General features: G+C 44.3%; 1 protein-coding gene across 2 annotated transcripts in view; it reads left to right on the top strand.

The window, feature by feature from the left end:
• The window catches only part of LOC143299956 (uncharacterized), a 38,750-nt gene extending 22,891 nt beyond the window's left edge, over positions 1-15,859 (top strand). For both annotated transcript variants that reach the window (XM_076613502.1, XM_076613503.1), the window contains 9 exons: positions 479-620; positions 1,292-1,873; positions 3,576-3,974; positions 5,692-6,077; positions 7,107-7,301; positions 7,884-8,162; positions 9,452-9,635; positions 10,051-10,402; positions 10,655-15,859. In XM_076613502.1, coding sequence (XP_076469617.1) covers positions 479-620; positions 1,292-1,873; positions 3,576-3,974; positions 5,692-6,077; positions 7,107-7,301; positions 7,884-8,162; positions 9,452-9,635; positions 10,051-10,402; positions 10,655-13,266 — 5,131 coding nt within the window. In that variant the 3' untranslated portion in view covers positions 13,267-15,859. The remainder of the gene's footprint in view (positions 1-478; positions 621-1,291; positions 1,874-3,575; positions 3,975-5,691; positions 6,078-7,106; positions 7,302-7,883; positions 8,163-9,451; positions 9,636-10,050; positions 10,403-10,654) is intronic.
• Positions 15,860-16,925: the final 1,066 nt, after the last annotated feature.

The raw sequence follows: 16,925 nt of genomic DNA, 5'->3' as shown, positions 1-16,925 counted from the left end.
CAAGAACTTTTTTAAGCACATGTAAAAGAACCCACATCAATGAAAGGGTACAGTACAATACAATACAAGAATGACTGCAGAGAGGACAGAAAAAAGAGGACAATTGTGGAGGTCCTAAAACCCCTCTTTTGGCAAAAACAAACACTAGTATTATCACCCAGTAGAAAACATAACAGTTAAAACTAAAACACTGATGGAAACAGATTTATGATTTACAAATATGCATGCATAAACACAATGAAATATTCAGCTCAGAGTATGATCTATTTGTACTGAAAAAATCAGCACTTAATTGCCGACATATTATCCTTATTTCTTATACATCAGTTCTGGGAATAGTGTTTGTGCTGAAACATATTTTCTCATTTTGGATGTTCAGTTAATGTCTTCACAGTGAGCATCACCCTCATTGTTATCATTATCATCATGAATCATATTATGACATATTCATGTTGATAATCAATAACGGTGAAAACAGGTTTATCAGAGAGCTGCTGATTGAGCTGGGCGACACACGTTTCTCCAGTCTGGGGGTCATCTTCTTCGGCCATGACACAGAGGCCACCATCTTGTTCCAGATGATTCAGGATCGCCGCAGTCGCTGGCATAACCGAGAAAAGGTAGCTTACAGAAACACAATTCTGCAGAGAGAGAGTGTGTGTGTGTGAGTGTGTATTCATTACATTGTCCATTTTGTGGACTGCTTTCTAAATGTAGTTTTAAATTAGTTACTAATAGTACTAACTCTTATTGCCACAGAAATAGATAATTGAGACTGTCACCATGTGGAAAAAAAGGAAGAAAGAAAAAGAAACCTGGGGAAAAGACTGTCTAAGAAAGTATAACAGTTTTACATTGATGTGCAGATCTTGGTCAATTGTTAGTGAATTTGTTTTACTGTCACTTAAGAAAGATGTTTCATCTTTAAGCCAAAGTTTTACCATCTCTGTCTGTCTGTCTGTCTCTCTGACCTGTCCTCCTCTCTCTCTGTCTCTTGTCTCTGTCTGTCTGTCTGTCTGTCTCTCTGACCTGTCCTCCTCTCTCTGTCTCTTGTCTCTGTCTGTCTGTCTGTCTGACCTTCTGTCCCTCTCTCTCTGTCTCTTGTCTCTGTCTGTCTGTCTGTCTGTCTGTCTGACCTTCTGTCCCTCTCTCTCTGTCTCTTGTCTCTGTCTCTCTCTCTCTCTCTCTCTAATATTACTTTACCTGAAACAAGAAGGGGAAAAACATCCCCCCTTTCCCATTCCATGCCCATTCCAACATCATTCCAAAAGGATTGATCATGGATGTTCAGGTGAACCAGCTGTACTGGTTGGTCAGTGATGGAGTCGGCACATCCCACACTATCCCTTCCTTGGTGGAGCCTTACACACTTCTGTCCATCTCTCCGGCAACTGCCCATCTGGACGATATCAACGAATTCTTTTTCCATGCCCTGGACAACCCAGAAGAGTTGGGGCCATATTGGCAGACCCTGGTGACAGAGTATCTGCAGGAGGTTCTGGGCTGCTTTGAGCAGCAGTCTCCTGTCGCCCGCTGCCGGTTGAAGGACAAGATAGAAATGTTTGACTACCTTCCGGCTGCCCTCGATTCCTTCTACTCCCTAGCTGCTCTGCTGGGCAGAGCGCATTCCAAGGCCTGTGGTGGAGGCAGCACACCTGGGTTGTGCCAGGAGCTGTTGGCAGTGCTGAAGAACGGCCTGCTGTCGCTGGTCCAGCCCCAGGCCATGAACTACTCCCACTACTTCTCTCCCGAACAACTGCCATCCTACTTCCGCCAAGATCGCTTCCTGGTTCCAGACCGGTTCGGAGATTTTATGCCTGCTAACAGTCCCTTGTACTTCATCAACATTGCCTCCAGAGGGCAGTGGATAAAGGTATTTTGCTTGTGAAGTCTTTGTTTTGATGGTTAAGTCTGAGTTGTGGTGGTAAAGGGTGTGTTGTGATGGTAATGTATGTGTTGTGGTGGTAATGTATGTGTTGTGGTGGTAAAGAGCGTGTTGTGATGGTTAAGTCTAAGTTGTGGTGGTAAAGAGCGTGTTGTGATGGTTAAGTCTAAGTTGTGGTGGTAATGTCTGTGTTGTGGTGGTAATGTCTGTGTTGTGGTGGTAAAGGGTGTGTTGTGATGGTAATGTCTGTGTTGTGGTAAAGGGTGTGTTGTGGTGGTAATGTCTGTGTTGTGGTGGTAAAGGGTGTGTTGTGATGGTAATGTATGTGTTGTGGTGGTAAAGGGTGTGTTGTGATGGTAATGTATGTGTTGTGATGGTGAAGTTTGGTGATGGTGTTGTTGGTAAAGTCTGTCAAGTCTGTATTGTGATGGTAAAGTCTGTATTTTGAAGAGTGTAGTTTGTGTGGTGTTGTTGAAATAAGTCTGCATTATAAAGTTTAAGTGTGTTATGATGGTAAATAATGAAGTCTATATTGAGATTGTGATGCGATTTTTTTTCACCACTTAACTGTTAACACTTCTATTTTGACAAGTAAAGATTTCTGTTGTGACTTAATATCTCTGTTCAGGTCGTTTTCTTTCTATTCCCCCCCCCCCACACACACACCATTCATTTATTTTGTAAACATTTTGCTCCAGTTTGTTAGTCCTTATCAGCAGTAGGATCTGTTGTTCACAGAGCAGTCACTGTCAGTCTGACATTTAAGTCTGGTCAGACACTATAGATAGATTGCTTCAGGAGCCAGTTCAAAAGAATTTTGTTTATGTGATGTGGACAGATTTTTCTTTTTTGTGAGCAAATGAGTTTGAAAAGGAGTTTGACAGGCACAATAGCTGAGTGGTTAAAGGGTTGGACTTTCAATCTGAGGGTCCCAGGTTTGAATCTCGGAAACAGCGCCTGGTGGGTAAAGGGTGGGGATTTTTCCGATGCCCCAGGTCAACATATGTGCAGACCTGTTTGTGCCTGAGGCCTTTCATGTGTATATGCAAGCAGAAGATCAAATATGTGCGTTAAAGATCTTGAAATGGAGTATGGTTGCCTACATGGTGAGGTGAAAACAGTCAGACACGCAAATGCCCACCCGTACATACAAGTGAATATGGGAGTTGCTGCCCATGAACAAAGAAGAAGAAGAAAATGAGTTTGATTTTGGGAGGGGCCTTAGTTCATTTGGCCTCATGATTTTTGTATTGCAATCAGAGTGTATCAAGAACACCTGGACTGTTTTGGCATTGAGTCTTGTTTAGGTCACTTACATAACTTGCATAAATAAAATTTACATCTGCCAGAAATTGAATGATGTGACCAGGGATTATCATGACTGAAAACATGGACTCAGATGACTGAAACTCTCCTTACAAAAAAACCACCACTTAAAAAAGAACAAAGAAAAAAAAAATTGCCTTCCAAACTGTCATCCACTGAGTCTGCAAAATAAGCTGTCTTTGTTTTTTATCAGTTAATTCTGAGTCTATGCACTTGAAACCAGCCATCCATGGGTAGCCATGCCCAAAAATAACTAACCACACTCAGTCATACACACATACACAACTATGAACAGAACATCTCAAATTAACAGTAGGGGAAACAATTTTTAAAAGATGAGCATTTCTCAACCATTTACTTTCAGATTGGGGAACACAGTAACGGGTCTCTCGTGTTCAATCTGACCTCTCACCTGACCTCCATCCCGAGGTCAGAGTGCGGCACAGACTGCGAGCAGTGCAAGAGATCGGACGCTATCCGCTTTACGTACCAGCCGGGCGACATCCTGCTGCTGGGCCTGTACTCCATCAGCAGCCCCTCAGACTCCTCCAGCTTTGTCTGCGGGGACTACCGACGCCAGAGCTCCTCCGTCGCTGCCCTTCTGGCCTTCCTGCATTCCACGGAGACTCTGGCTGCCCAGACGGGAGGTCCAAGGTTTGGAGCTTTGGTGCTGGACGACTGTTACAACAAGCTGACCGCCAGCGCCCTCATGGCCGACCTGTTCAGTGGGAAAACCATGCTGCATGACCCATTGTCTGGGGAGGTAATTGTAACAGCCATGACGCACGTTGTGTGATCCTTTGTCTGGGGAGGTAATTGTAACAGCCACAATACATATTAATGACCTATTGTCTGAGGAGGTGATTATTACAGCCATGGTATATGTTGTGTGATCCTTTGTCAGGGGAGGAATTTATAACAGCCAGTGTTGTATGTTGTGTGACCCATTGTCAGGGGAGGTAATTATAGCAGCTTAAGTAATCGTTGTGTGATCAGAGTACAGATGGCCGAAACAGCTGATCAGCTTCCAGGCAGCCAGGAGAGAGGCAGCAGAGAAAAGGTGGAGGTGACAGAGTGCAGTCTGAACCTGTGTCTGCATCAGTTGCTCCAGGGATTCCATCTAATAGGTTGGGATTTTCAGCCATTAAAAGCCTGCATCAGATACCACAGAAGCCAGTTCTGAGAAAGAACCAGCCACCTGCATCAGATACCACGGAAACCAGTTCTGACAAAGAACCAGCCGCCTGCATCAGATACCACGGAAACCAGTTCTGAGAAAGAACCAGCTGCCTGCATCAGATACCACGGAAACCAGTTCTGAGAAAGAACCAGCCGCCTGCATCAGATACCACGGAAACCAGTTCTGAGAAAGAACCAGCTGCCTGCATCAGATACCACGGAAACCAGTTCTGACAAAGAACCAGCCGCCTGCATCAGATACCACGGAAACCAGTTCTGACAAAGAACCAGCCGCCTGCATCAGATACCACGGAAACCAGTTCTGACAAAGAACCAGCCGCCTGCATCTCTGTGTTGTTAGATCAAGAACACAGCATTATTCATTCTATATTAAAATGTTGATTTTTATTTTTTAGTGTAATTGTCTGAGCTGATTATTGTTTTCTTTACAGTGGTCTGTCGTAAACCTGGCAGTTGGGTTTTTGGAATGAACAGCGTTGTGATTGTAAACATGTCTCAATAAAACTTTGATTTATGAATGTTTATGGTTTTCTCATTGTTTCACATGGTATAGACTTTGATTGAAACAGTAACACCATGTACCCTTTTATAGTATCCTTGTATCCTCTACACCTTGAAAGGTGCAAAAATATTAATAAACGTTTTTGGGTTTTCTTTTGTGTTAACTCCACAGAGACAAATAAACTGAAATGAAATATGTATTTTGAATGTGTTGAATGTTTTTTTTTTAAATAAAAAAATGACACTTACTAATGCAAAAATCTCGAAGAGAGCTTGCTTGATACAAGATTTTTTTGATTTTTTTTTTAATGAAATGTATTCTTTGAAATAAAAGATAACTGTGCTGTCTTCTTTTTGTTTCTTCCTTACTTGCATGTTTCCTTTCTGTCTCTCTCCCATTCCCTCCTTCCCTGTCTTTTGATTGTGTTCCTTCAATATTTTTTCTTGGGTATCAGAGAAAATTCTTTGGATTTTAGAATGTTTGTTGTTTTGTCTTTAATGAAATATGTACGGCTTGTTTTCTCCATTTGCCTGAGCCATGCAGGATTGTCTCCCTCCATCTGAACTGGTAACTGTGTCTGAATGGATACATTTGGTAGCACTGTCTCTTGATATTGCAACACTTAAAAATAAAGCATATATGTGTGTGTGATGCTGTGTGTCATTGCTTGAACCATACAAGACACAAGCCTGTTAACACAGTGAAATGTCTCAATTTGACTTACATTATTATCAGTCTTAATTTATATAATGTATGGTAATGTATGTCCCATGGGCAGGTCATCGACATGAAGAAGGTTGTCGCAGTCATCGGTTCCCAATCGTCCAGCGTGACGCTAAGCGCCCTCAGCCTCCTGACCCCACTGCGCATCCCCACCATCTCCTACTCGGCCACCTCCCCGGACTTGGACGACCGACAGAGCTACCCCTACTTCCTACGGCCAGTGCCCAGCGACTCCCTGCAGGCCCGAGCCCTGGTGGAGCTGGTGAAGCTGCTCAACGTCACCTATGTGGCCGCCATGCACCAGAACAACAACTATGGCTGGCGTGGCATTCAGGCCTTCGTGGCCATGGCCGAGGCTGCTGGGATCTGTGTGGAGAGCTCTGTGCCTGTGGACGATGGAGACTCCGAGGTGGATCTTCACGACGCTCTGCGAGACATCAGGTAGTGACTGGGCTTGTTCAGGTGTTCAGTTTTCCTGAAATGTGTTAGAGGTTCACGGGGTTGATTTGATTTAATTCCTGAATACTCATTTTTGGTTGGTGTCATATTTTTGGGGTCAAAGCGAACCAGCAAAATAGATTATTCTGCTTGAAACCATTTATGTTGCTGATCTGTGAATTCTGATCTTTAAAGAATAGTTTTTATTAGACATGATTGTCTTAGTCCATGTATACATGTAGACAGACACAACACACAGAGACACACATACACATGTGCACACGCATGCATGCATGCATCCAACATGGACCGCATGAAAATAGAGAGCTGCTTATAATTTCATCACAAATAGTAGGAGTTCAGCCTGCCCCCTTCCTCCACTTCCCTGCTTATGATGCAGCAACTTGCAAGTCATTGTACAAACTACTGACCACAGAAGTGCATTTGATGCAGCAACTTGCAAGTCATTGTACGTACTACTGACCACAGAAAAGCATTTGATGCAGCAACTTGAAAGTCATTATATGAACAAAGACCACAGAATTGAATTTGATGTACATTCGTGCAAGTCATTGTATGAACTACTGACCATGAAGTGCATTTGATGCACATACTTGCAAGTCATTGTACGAACTACTGACCATGAAGTGCATTTGATGCACATACTTACAAGTCATTGTATGAACTACTGACCACAGAAGTGCATTTGATGCACATACTTGCAAGTCATTGTATGAACTACTGACCACAGACGTGCATTTGATGCACATACTTGCAAGTCATTGTATGAACTACTGACCACAGAAGTGCATTTGATGCACATACTTGCAAGTCATTGTATGAACTACTGACCACAGACGTGCATTTGATGTACATACTTGCAAGTCATTGTATGAACTACTGACCATGAAGTGCATTTGATGCACATACTTGCAAGTCATTGTATGAACTACTGACCACAGAAGTGCATTTGATGCACATACTTGCAAGTCATTGTACAAACTACTGACCACAGACGTGCATTTGATGCAGCAACAAAGACGCCACGGTGGTGGTGGTGTTCCTGGTGCAACCCACAGTCATCAAACTGCTGGACGCCATAGACAACCAGAACCTGGATCTGGTCTTTCTGGCCAGCGAGGCATGGACCGTGTCCACAGACACCTTGCAGAACCATCGAGGCATGACGGCCCGGGGCTCTATTGTGCTCACCGTGGATACCAGCAGGTGAGAACTTACCTTGTGTGTTTCTGTGTGACAGTCAGCAGCCATCGTGGTAGTGTAGTGTGGCTACAATGTTAGTCACAGTTTTTATTATCAGAGTAACATTATATGTAAGCACTTAAATTTTTCTGTTATCTGCCATAACTTCCATGGTGTTTGAGTGCCATTGTTCTCATGCTGCTTAACCCAAATCTCCGCATACACAGCTGCAGATATGCAAGTTTCGTCATAAGTTCCTGCTCCTGCAGTCCCCAGTGCAGTTTAATTGAAATAAATGCTGTACACACTGTAACCTTTTTTTTTTCTTTTTTTTTTCTTTTTTTTTTACATATTGTTTAAAGTAGCATGCATCTCAGAGTTGTTTTTTATTTGTTGCTGTTAAATTCAGTTTTTTGTAATACATATGATTAAAAGAATAGAATGAAGGGAAGAAAGAAAAGTTCTTCACTACTTGTATTTAAACAACTAAGTAAATCTTTAAGCCAACATTGTGTTTGTAGATATACTTTTATAGTGTATATCAGTGTGGTGTTCTTGAAAGATATATATCGACATTCATTCCTTATTTTTTATTTTTTCCTGCAGAGAAGCTGGTGACATCAAGATGGACGACTATCTGAAAGATCTGAGGACTCCAACGTTGGCAGCGCATGAGCTCCCCTGGATGAGGGACTTCTGGGAGAATGAGAAGCAGTGCAACCTGCCTGGGGGGTTCACCAACTCGTACAGTGCGATGTGTGACTCAGACATGAAGCTGAGTGAGGAGATGGTGCAGGAGCTGGCCACGGACCAGAAAGTGGTGCAGACCATCAACGCTGTGGCCAGTGTCACCACCGCCCTCAGCCGGCACTGTGTTGGTCACAGGTAGGTGTTGTCTTAGCCTTCCACTGGTGGTGTGAGCTGTCTACCTGCATTGCACCAGCACTGTGATGGTCACAGGTAGGTGTGGTCTTAGCCTTCCACTGGTGGTGTGAGCTGTCTACCTGCATTGCACCAGCACTGTGTTGGTCACAGGTAGGTGTTGTCTTAGCCTTCCACTGGTGGTGTGAGCTGTCTACCTGCATTGCACCAGCACTGTGATGGTCACAGGTAGGTGTGGTCTTAGCCTTCCACTGGTGGTGTGAGCTGTCTACCTGCATTGCACCAGCACTGATGGTCACAGGTAGGTGTCATCTTAGCCTTCCACTGGTGGTGTGAGCTGTCTACCTGCATTGCACCAGCACTGTGATGGTCACAGGTAGGTGTCGTCTTAGCCTTCTACTGGTGGTGTGAGCTGTCTACCTGCATTGCACCAGCACTGTGATGGTCACAGGTAGGTGTGGTCTTAGCCTTTCACTGGTGGTGTGAGCTGTCTACCTGCATTGCACCAGCACTGTGATGGTCACAGGTAGGTGTGGTCTTAGCCTTTCACTGGTGGTGTGAGCTGTCTACCTGCATTGCACCAGCACTGTGATGGTCACAGGTAAGTGTCATCTTAGCCTTCCACTGGTGGTGTGAGCTGTCTACCTGCATTGCACCAGCACTGCGATGGTCACAGGTAGGTGTTGTCTTAGCCTTTCACTGGTGGTGTGAGCTGTCTACCTGCATTGCACCAGCACTGTGATGGTCACAGGTAGGTGTCGTCTTAGCCTTCCACTGGTGGTGTGAGCTGTCTACCTGCATTGCACCAGCACTGTGATGGCAGGCAGGTGTGGTTGTAACAGCTGTGCTGTAGTATCATGAATGTGACAGTGATGTTCTGCAGCTGTTAAGACATGATGCGCTGCACCACACTGACATATTCCAGGGCAGGTATTTAGCATATACAAAGGTCAGTCAGAACACAGAAGTTAGTCACGAAAAACAACAGTTAATGTCTGGACACCTCTCTAAGGACAAATTTAAGGATACGCCATATGGTCAAAACTGAAAACAAATCAAAAACAAATAAACGTGTGAAGATGGGAAGATGCAAGAACCACTCTTCTTTTGGGTGACTCCCATATTCACTTTTATAGACCAGTGGGCTTTACGTGTATGACCATTTTTACTCCCTCTATGTAGGCAGTAATACTCAGGGGAACTTAAGAACCATTGCAAGGACAGACAAAAAAATGACTCACAAGAGAAATCTAGACATCAGTCTGCAGTTTCAGTACAATTTCTTGTTGCAGTGACTCTGCCGACTGTATGCTGTCATTGCCTGCTGAGGGTGTGACAAACCTGATTGGTTCAGTCAGTCTGCAAGACAAGAACCAGCGGCCCTTCCAGCCCTACCTCAGCAATGGAAACGGCAACGTGGGTTTCACTGTGCACAATGTGCAGAAGTCGTCCACTGGCACTTATAGCTATGTGAAGGTCAGTGTGTGGCTTTGTTGCTGGCAGGTGTCGATTGTTGCTTGTAGTATGGAATGTTGTTACACTTCTCATCGCATTGATGGCTTCTTGACACATTGTTGTAAACAAGACTGTGTTCAGCTTGTCACCACAGTGCTGACAGCTTCGCTTATTTTACTCAGTCCAGTAACACGAAGTTGACTGTTTCATTTGAAAGTATCTCAGTACGGTGGCAGAATGGTTAGCATCATAGATTGTCTGTTGTCAGGTTTTGTGTTTGAGTTTAGTTCATTTATTTTGAGCATCAAAATTTGAAATATAAAATACAGCCTGATGTGTCTGTACATTATCATGGATCACACATTAGGAAGACGGGTCAGTCATTGTTGTCTGGTGCGCTGACCTAAACATTAACACCTGCCATTGCTGCCGACAGGTGGGTCACTATAATCCAGACCAGGGCCTGCAGCTCCAGAAGAACCTGGTGTTCTACAGCCAGGTGGGACAACCTATCAGCCACCCAGGGTTGTCGTCCTGCAAGTACAAAGTGCAGTGCCGCAGTGTGTGCAGCGGCAGTGTCACACCAGCCACTCTGTCACCGCCTGTCAATGTCACCCAGTCCCCGGTGCATAGGGAGGGTGGGGAGGAGGGGGGCATGGTGGCGGCGGTGGTGGTGCTGGCTTTGCTGTGTGTTGTGCTGGCGGTGATGCTGGGCATGATCGTGTATAGTGCCAGACGCCATGGCCGTATTCCTTGGCTGGGGGTGGTGAAGAGAGAGAGAGTTCCAGGTGAGAGCATGTGTGAAAGAGCAGGCATAGCAAGATAAGAAAGGAAAAAGAAGAGTGAACAGAAATTGTTTTGAAAAATCTGCTTTTTGACAGGACTTCTAAAAATGATTGTCACTATGTCAGTCAAAATTCAGATCCTTACACAGTTTCAGATCTTTATGCAGTGAACATTGTTATAAACAGCACATTCAACACTGATATACAAATCCAACACCAGCACCACATATTCACATCTGTAATGTTTGGTTGCAGTCCGTCGGCTGACAACTCGGTCATCTGGTGTTACCCGAATGTCAGAGGGAGAAGTCAACCTAGGTTTCTCGCCCACCTCACCCCGAACGTCTCTGCCTCTCCCACCTGTACCCAGGTCCAGCAGTGAGGTGACCACACACCAGTACAACAGTCCCACTGACATGGACAGCAGAGTTTCTTTGTCGTCTGGCGGGTCCAGCTGCCATATGGGAGCAGCAACAGGGGTGTATCATGGCACACCTGTGTACGACTCCAGTGACGATGAAGGTGTGCAGAGGGTACCTAGCAGGCACCAGTCCCGCGCTCTGTCTCAGCACCAGGACCTGCGGCGCCGGATCCAGGATCCCGGCCATCAGTGGGACCTGCAGGAACATCACCGGTTTCCTTCGTCGCCCAGTCCCCATGATGCACGGTCAGGCAGAGAAAGGCCACGAGCTAGGTCAGTGCCCCACCCAGACCGGCAGTTTTTTCAGAGTCAGAGTCTGCACCACCAGTTTCCCCTCAGCATTGATACTGATGTGATGGACATGCAGGAGGGCAGACATGTGTCGCCACGGCCACGCTCGCACAGCCATGATGCCGCTTTCAGGTCAAGACTGGGAGCTCTCTCTGTTGAAGATCAGCAGATTTTGCTGAAGTATCAGAAGATGGCACATGAACAGATCCATGGTCCTCACACAACACAAGGGTCTGTGAAACCCCCACACAAACAAATGTACACTCCCCCTTCGCAACAAGGTTCAGTGAGGACACCAGTGACAGCATGGGATGGGAGCAGGGCACTTGAGGAAAGACCCATCTTTTATCTCCAGCATCAGCAGAGCAACCCACCAGAGGCAGCAGCTGGAGACATCATGTCCCCGAACATTGTCTTTGAGAACCCTCCACCCTTCTGTTCCAGCAGCAGGACGTCTCTGAACAGGAGGCCAGAGGACAACCCCTCCCTGCTCTACCTTCACGCTAAGCCCTCGGAGAGTGACATGTACCTGCAGCTGATTGCTGAACCTGAACCCAGTGATCCCTCTCCTCCCCTCAACTCCTCTTCTCCTTCTCTCTCCACCAACACCTCTTCTTTTTCATTGCCAGAGAAAGCCCCAGGCTCTAACTCCCCAGCCAGGTCTGCACGCCCCCCTGCCACAGGCACACCACCCACAGCTGCGGCCAACCCCTCCGCCATAACAGCTACATCACCCCAGAGTCCCCAGTCAGCAATGTCACCACTGGTATTGTCTGTGTGTGGATCAGAAGGCAGTGGGGCAGTGTTTGTGTCGCCTGATCAGGACCTTCCTCCTTTTAGATATTTCGTGCCAAAGATCATTTCGCCCATGACAGGTGCCATGTCTCCACACACTGACCCTGGATCAGCTCCAGGCCAGCCCCATTCCACGGCAGTTGACCCCAAGCAGAACAGGACTGCTGCATACCTTTCGTCCCCCTCACAGCAAAACTTGCTCAACCCACACCCACTCCAGCAGGGAGGGGACCAGAACAACTTGTCCCCATCATCACCTGCGTCTTATCACCCCACCCCACAGAGCAGTCCGCAGAACGCGTCTGTCTGTCCAGGTGTGTTCGTGAGAGACAGGGCTGGTGCTGTCTTCTGGCTGCCAGGTGTCGTAGTCCCACCTTCACAGTGTGCTGGAGACGCTTATTCTGGTGTTGAGGTTTCCCCCACTGCGGTCGCTCCACAGGGTACAGGGACTGGAAATCCACAACTTCAAAGAGGTGATGCGGTACAGTCCCCCCAAACTGGTGAGCATCCACTGGCTGGTCTGCCTCTTGCTCTTGGACAGCAGACACCAGTGAGTTTGTCCCCCACTCACAGACAGCAGGCACCAGTGAGTTTGTCCCCCACTCACAGACAGCAGGCACCAGTGAGTTTGTCCCCCACTCACAGACAACAGACACCAGTGAGTTTTTCCCACACTCAGAGACAGCAGACCCCAATGAATTTGTCCCCCACTCAGACACAGCAGACACCAGTGAATTTGTCCCCCACTCAGACACAGCAGACACCAGTGAATTTGTCCCCCACTCACAGACAACAGACACCAGTGAATTTGTTTCCTAATGTAAGACAGGAGACACCTGTGAACATGTCCCCCACTTTGAGACAGCAGAGACCAACAACTTTAGCCTTTACGCAAGAATCACCAGTGACCTTGAACCCCGCCCATACACGACAGTCACCAGTGACTCTGTCCCCAAGCAGTCAGGCAAGGTCAAGGACACCCAGAATGGGTGTGGACTGTCTGAAGAAGCAGACAGAGGGGGTTGAGCAGAACCACAAGGACAGGGAACCTGGCAGAGCAGCAGAACCAGGCAGTTCTCTTGTCTCAGAATCTACATGGAACAATCTGTCACACCATTCTGACAGTCCCCAGAAGAACCAGCCATCTGAGCCTGTCTCAGACATGCCTCCCCCTGAAGGGACAGTTCCTCACATTGAGGAGACCCTGCCTGTTCCCACCCCCAGTCCCTGCAAACCCAACAACAGTCCTGAGCTGTCAGGGTCTGGCGGTTCCAACCACACCTCGGGTGATTCAGGCACAGGAGAAGAACTGAACACTGATGCAGATAATGTGACTTCAAGGATTGAAATAAGTGTGTAATATTCCAACATGACAACAACAACAACAAAAAAAGAGGAAGAGAGTTTTTGTATATGTGTGTGGGACGATGAATAATTTGAGCACATGTGCCAGAGTATGTGTGTGATTATATGGGTGTATAAGCCACTGTGCGTGTGACTGCTTCATTGGTTCATGTGCCAGTGTGTCAGTGACTGTTTTGTATGGGTGTGCAAGGCCGAGTGTATGTAGAATTTATGTCAGCTGCATTATGTTCTCTTAACATGACCTAATAAATACATATGTTATTTATGAATGCATTTTTTGTGAAAGATTTTTGGTCTTTGTATTTAACTGCACAACATCACTTTAGATTTGTGTGGCATTTGATGTGCATGTGCAAGTATTCATTGTGAAAGAATTAAATAGTAACATAAAATTGGCCCCTCTGTTGTAAGTAAAAAGTAAACATAAAATTGGCATGTGTGGTGTAGTTAATTGCATACCTTAGCACTGAAGTGCAGTACACATTACATTACATCTGCCTAAAATATGGCAGAATGTTTGCTATTTCTATGCACTTACTGTAAACCATCAAAATTTCTTGTGTTTCACAACCAGCAGAAATCAGGACCAGTAATTATATTCATGACAATGTGGTTACAGAGCCAGATTTATCTTTTGTAGCCAGACATGAAATACCCCTCCCTGTAACTTTCAGATTGCATTGCTGTCCTGATCATTCTGTTCCACCGACACTTCTTGAAGATACACAGGAGCAGATGGCAATTTAATCATTTACAGTTTAAAAAAAAAAAAAATATGCATCTGTTGATACAACGTTTATGCTTGTCTCTTTTCCTGTTTCCACTCGCCTTTACTGTTGTTACTCTCTTTTGCCGACTTTGTCCATCCACCCTCTTTAATGGTTACATAACTCGTCAAGTCCTCACTAAAGGAGATCTGATCACCACTCCAGTCTTACAGTATATCTGTCAGCTTCCATTCTCACAAAGGATTAAGTGAAACAGGAGCACTACAAATGTACCAGTAAAATTGCTCCTTTGTGTGACTGTCTTTATAAGATCAATACCCAGTAATACAAATGCAATAATGACATTGCTCTTTCATGTGACTTTTGTTACATCTACCCTGTTTCCCCCCAATTCATTCAACCCCCCCCCCTCCTCTCCTACCTCTTAAAGACTTATGACTTTTTACCAACACCATCTGTCCAAACATTGCTCCTTATGACTGTCTTTACCAACACCATCTGACCAAACATTGCTCCTTATGACTGTCTTTACCATCACCATCTGACCAAACATTGCTCCTTATGACTGTCTTTACCATCACCATCTGACCATACATTGCTCCTTATGACTGTCTTTACCATCACCAAACATTGCTCCTTATGACTGTCTTTACCATCACCATCTGACCAAGCTGCTGATCCACTCTGTCTCTACATTCCAACAGACCACAGTTCTTTCTCTGTCTCTTGCCAGTGTGTTGAAGAAAGTCTATCTATCTCTTCTCCACAAGCCATCAAGCAGATCCATTCCGTCAGCTGTAGAAATGTTGCTCTTTTCAACATAACATTTCCTTTTGTTATATTCTTCTTGTCTTATTTTCTTTGTTTCATTGTAAGCCCTCAGTGTGCTTACTCTTGAATGATTTGTGTATAACATTTTGATTTCATTCTGCTGTCCATACTTGATGCTTCACAAATAACACTATTGTACTGCTTTACTTATTGCTAAACTTGACATGAACAAAAATATGTTGACTCCCACTTACTTGTTTCTGCCAGCCAGCATTTACTTGTGACTATTTACTGACACAATGTGTTCTAAATTACAATGTTTTAAAATCTTTAGACTGTGTATTAATGAATACAGCATTAACATAAATATACATACCAGAAGATGATAAAGAAAATTATGTATTTTCCTCAAAAGAGTTTACTTGAACACACAAGAGAGAAACACAATCTTGATTTTGAATTTTTTTAATGAAAACTTTTAATACAAATTGTTTAATTACAAAACAAAAAGCTATGTTACAATATTGAATAATATTTCACCTCATTTTCTTGTCAGTACTACAATTGAAGCAAGAAATTGCAAAAAACACATTCTTCAACAGTCAAAAGCCAGATACCTGTATCAAAACATTCATCTCAGAATACCAGATCCATCCAGGTAAACAAAAGTTTCTTTGCAACTCTAAACAACTTTGCGTAAAACAAAACATCACATTTTTTGCTTATAAAATAATGCATCCTTCAATACTATATGCATTGTAATTGTGCATAACAAATCTTTTTGCTTATAAAATAATGCATCCTCAGAATACTATATGCATTGTAATTGTGCATTATAAATCTTTTTGCTTATAAAATAATGCAACAGAATACTATATGCATTGTAATTGTGCATAACAAATCGCCTACTAACAACAAATTTAGCTCTGAAAGAAAATGCCAAAGTGGCGCACATTTGGACAAGTACTTCTCTCTGATATGGGATTAAAGTAAAATGGAATGATTAAAGATCAGTGATTTGTTTTCTGAAATGAGAAGAAACGCAGACCATACACACACATGGATGAACACACACACACACACACAAAACACTTTCTTATGCAACATAGTTGAGGTGAACGAAAGATGCAACATGAACAAAAAGCATGCCCTCCGTATACAAACACAGATCTATGCTTTCTTGGACATCAAAACTGTAGCGATCCTCAATTTTTACTTGACACCATTTCAATTCTCTCCACACTATGACAAGTAACAAAAAAGCATAGTTACCAAAAAGATTAACAAATAACCTTTTTAAAAAGATGAAGCGGCAAAAAGCTCTCAAATAAAGCTGAGATTGTTTCCATGTGGAAGCACTGTCAAATCCTAGTTTTAAAAAAAAAAGTCAAAATTGTGGAATCCAAATACCATTTCTGCAACATGCTGATTCAATTTTAACAGCCATATTAACCCCTAGGCTGCCTATATGACCAGATAACCATCATCGCAAGCATGTACGCTTCGCTGCCACAATGACGAGATAACTCATCATCGAAATATTCTGACTTTTCTCTGGTTTGCATTCAGTTCGTTGACAAAAATAGTGGTAGATTTAGCTTGGGGAATCTTTCTAGATTCTATTCATAGCTAGAAACACCATCTACATCATGAGGCAGTCCTTTATTTGAACGTTTTGGTTGGGTTACTGTCGTAGTGTTTGCCTGGCTCCTCTCCTCGCTCGCTCAACAAAATGTTGGACTGACGCCGTGCTCAAGATATGTGATCATGGCGAACTAAATCAACCAAGATTGCTTTGTTTAGCTGATGCTCAGAAAGAATTGAAGTGTAATTTCAGAGTCAAACACTGGTGAACATTTAAAGGATGATTTGATAGAAAATAAAAGGAGCAATCAAGAAAGTGGCCAAGATACTTATCAGTAAGTGATGCCGGCTGTACAGGTCTAGCAGGTGACATAAAGTGACTGAATTTTTAGCAGGACACACACAGTGTGAGCGATTTTCTTGGCACTTGGCCAACGCAGTCTGATGAGAAGTGGATAAAGTGACCATGTGAGAGGGGTGAAGAGGAGGTGGGGGGGTGTGGAGACTAAGAGGGCGTGGCCCCACATCTATATTATCACTTGGAAAAATCACAATGCATTATGTATCTATC

The sequence above is a fragment of the Babylonia areolata genome, chromosome 25 (genome assembly GCF_041734735.1).
Source record: "Babylonia areolata isolate BAREFJ2019XMU chromosome 25, ASM4173473v1, whole genome shotgun sequence".
Classification (NCBI taxonomy): Eukaryota; Metazoa; Mollusca; class Gastropoda; order Neogastropoda; family Buccinidae; genus Babylonia; species Babylonia areolata.
Note: the sequence above shows the minus strand (reverse complement) of the source record. Positions and strands in the feature narration are given on the sequence as shown.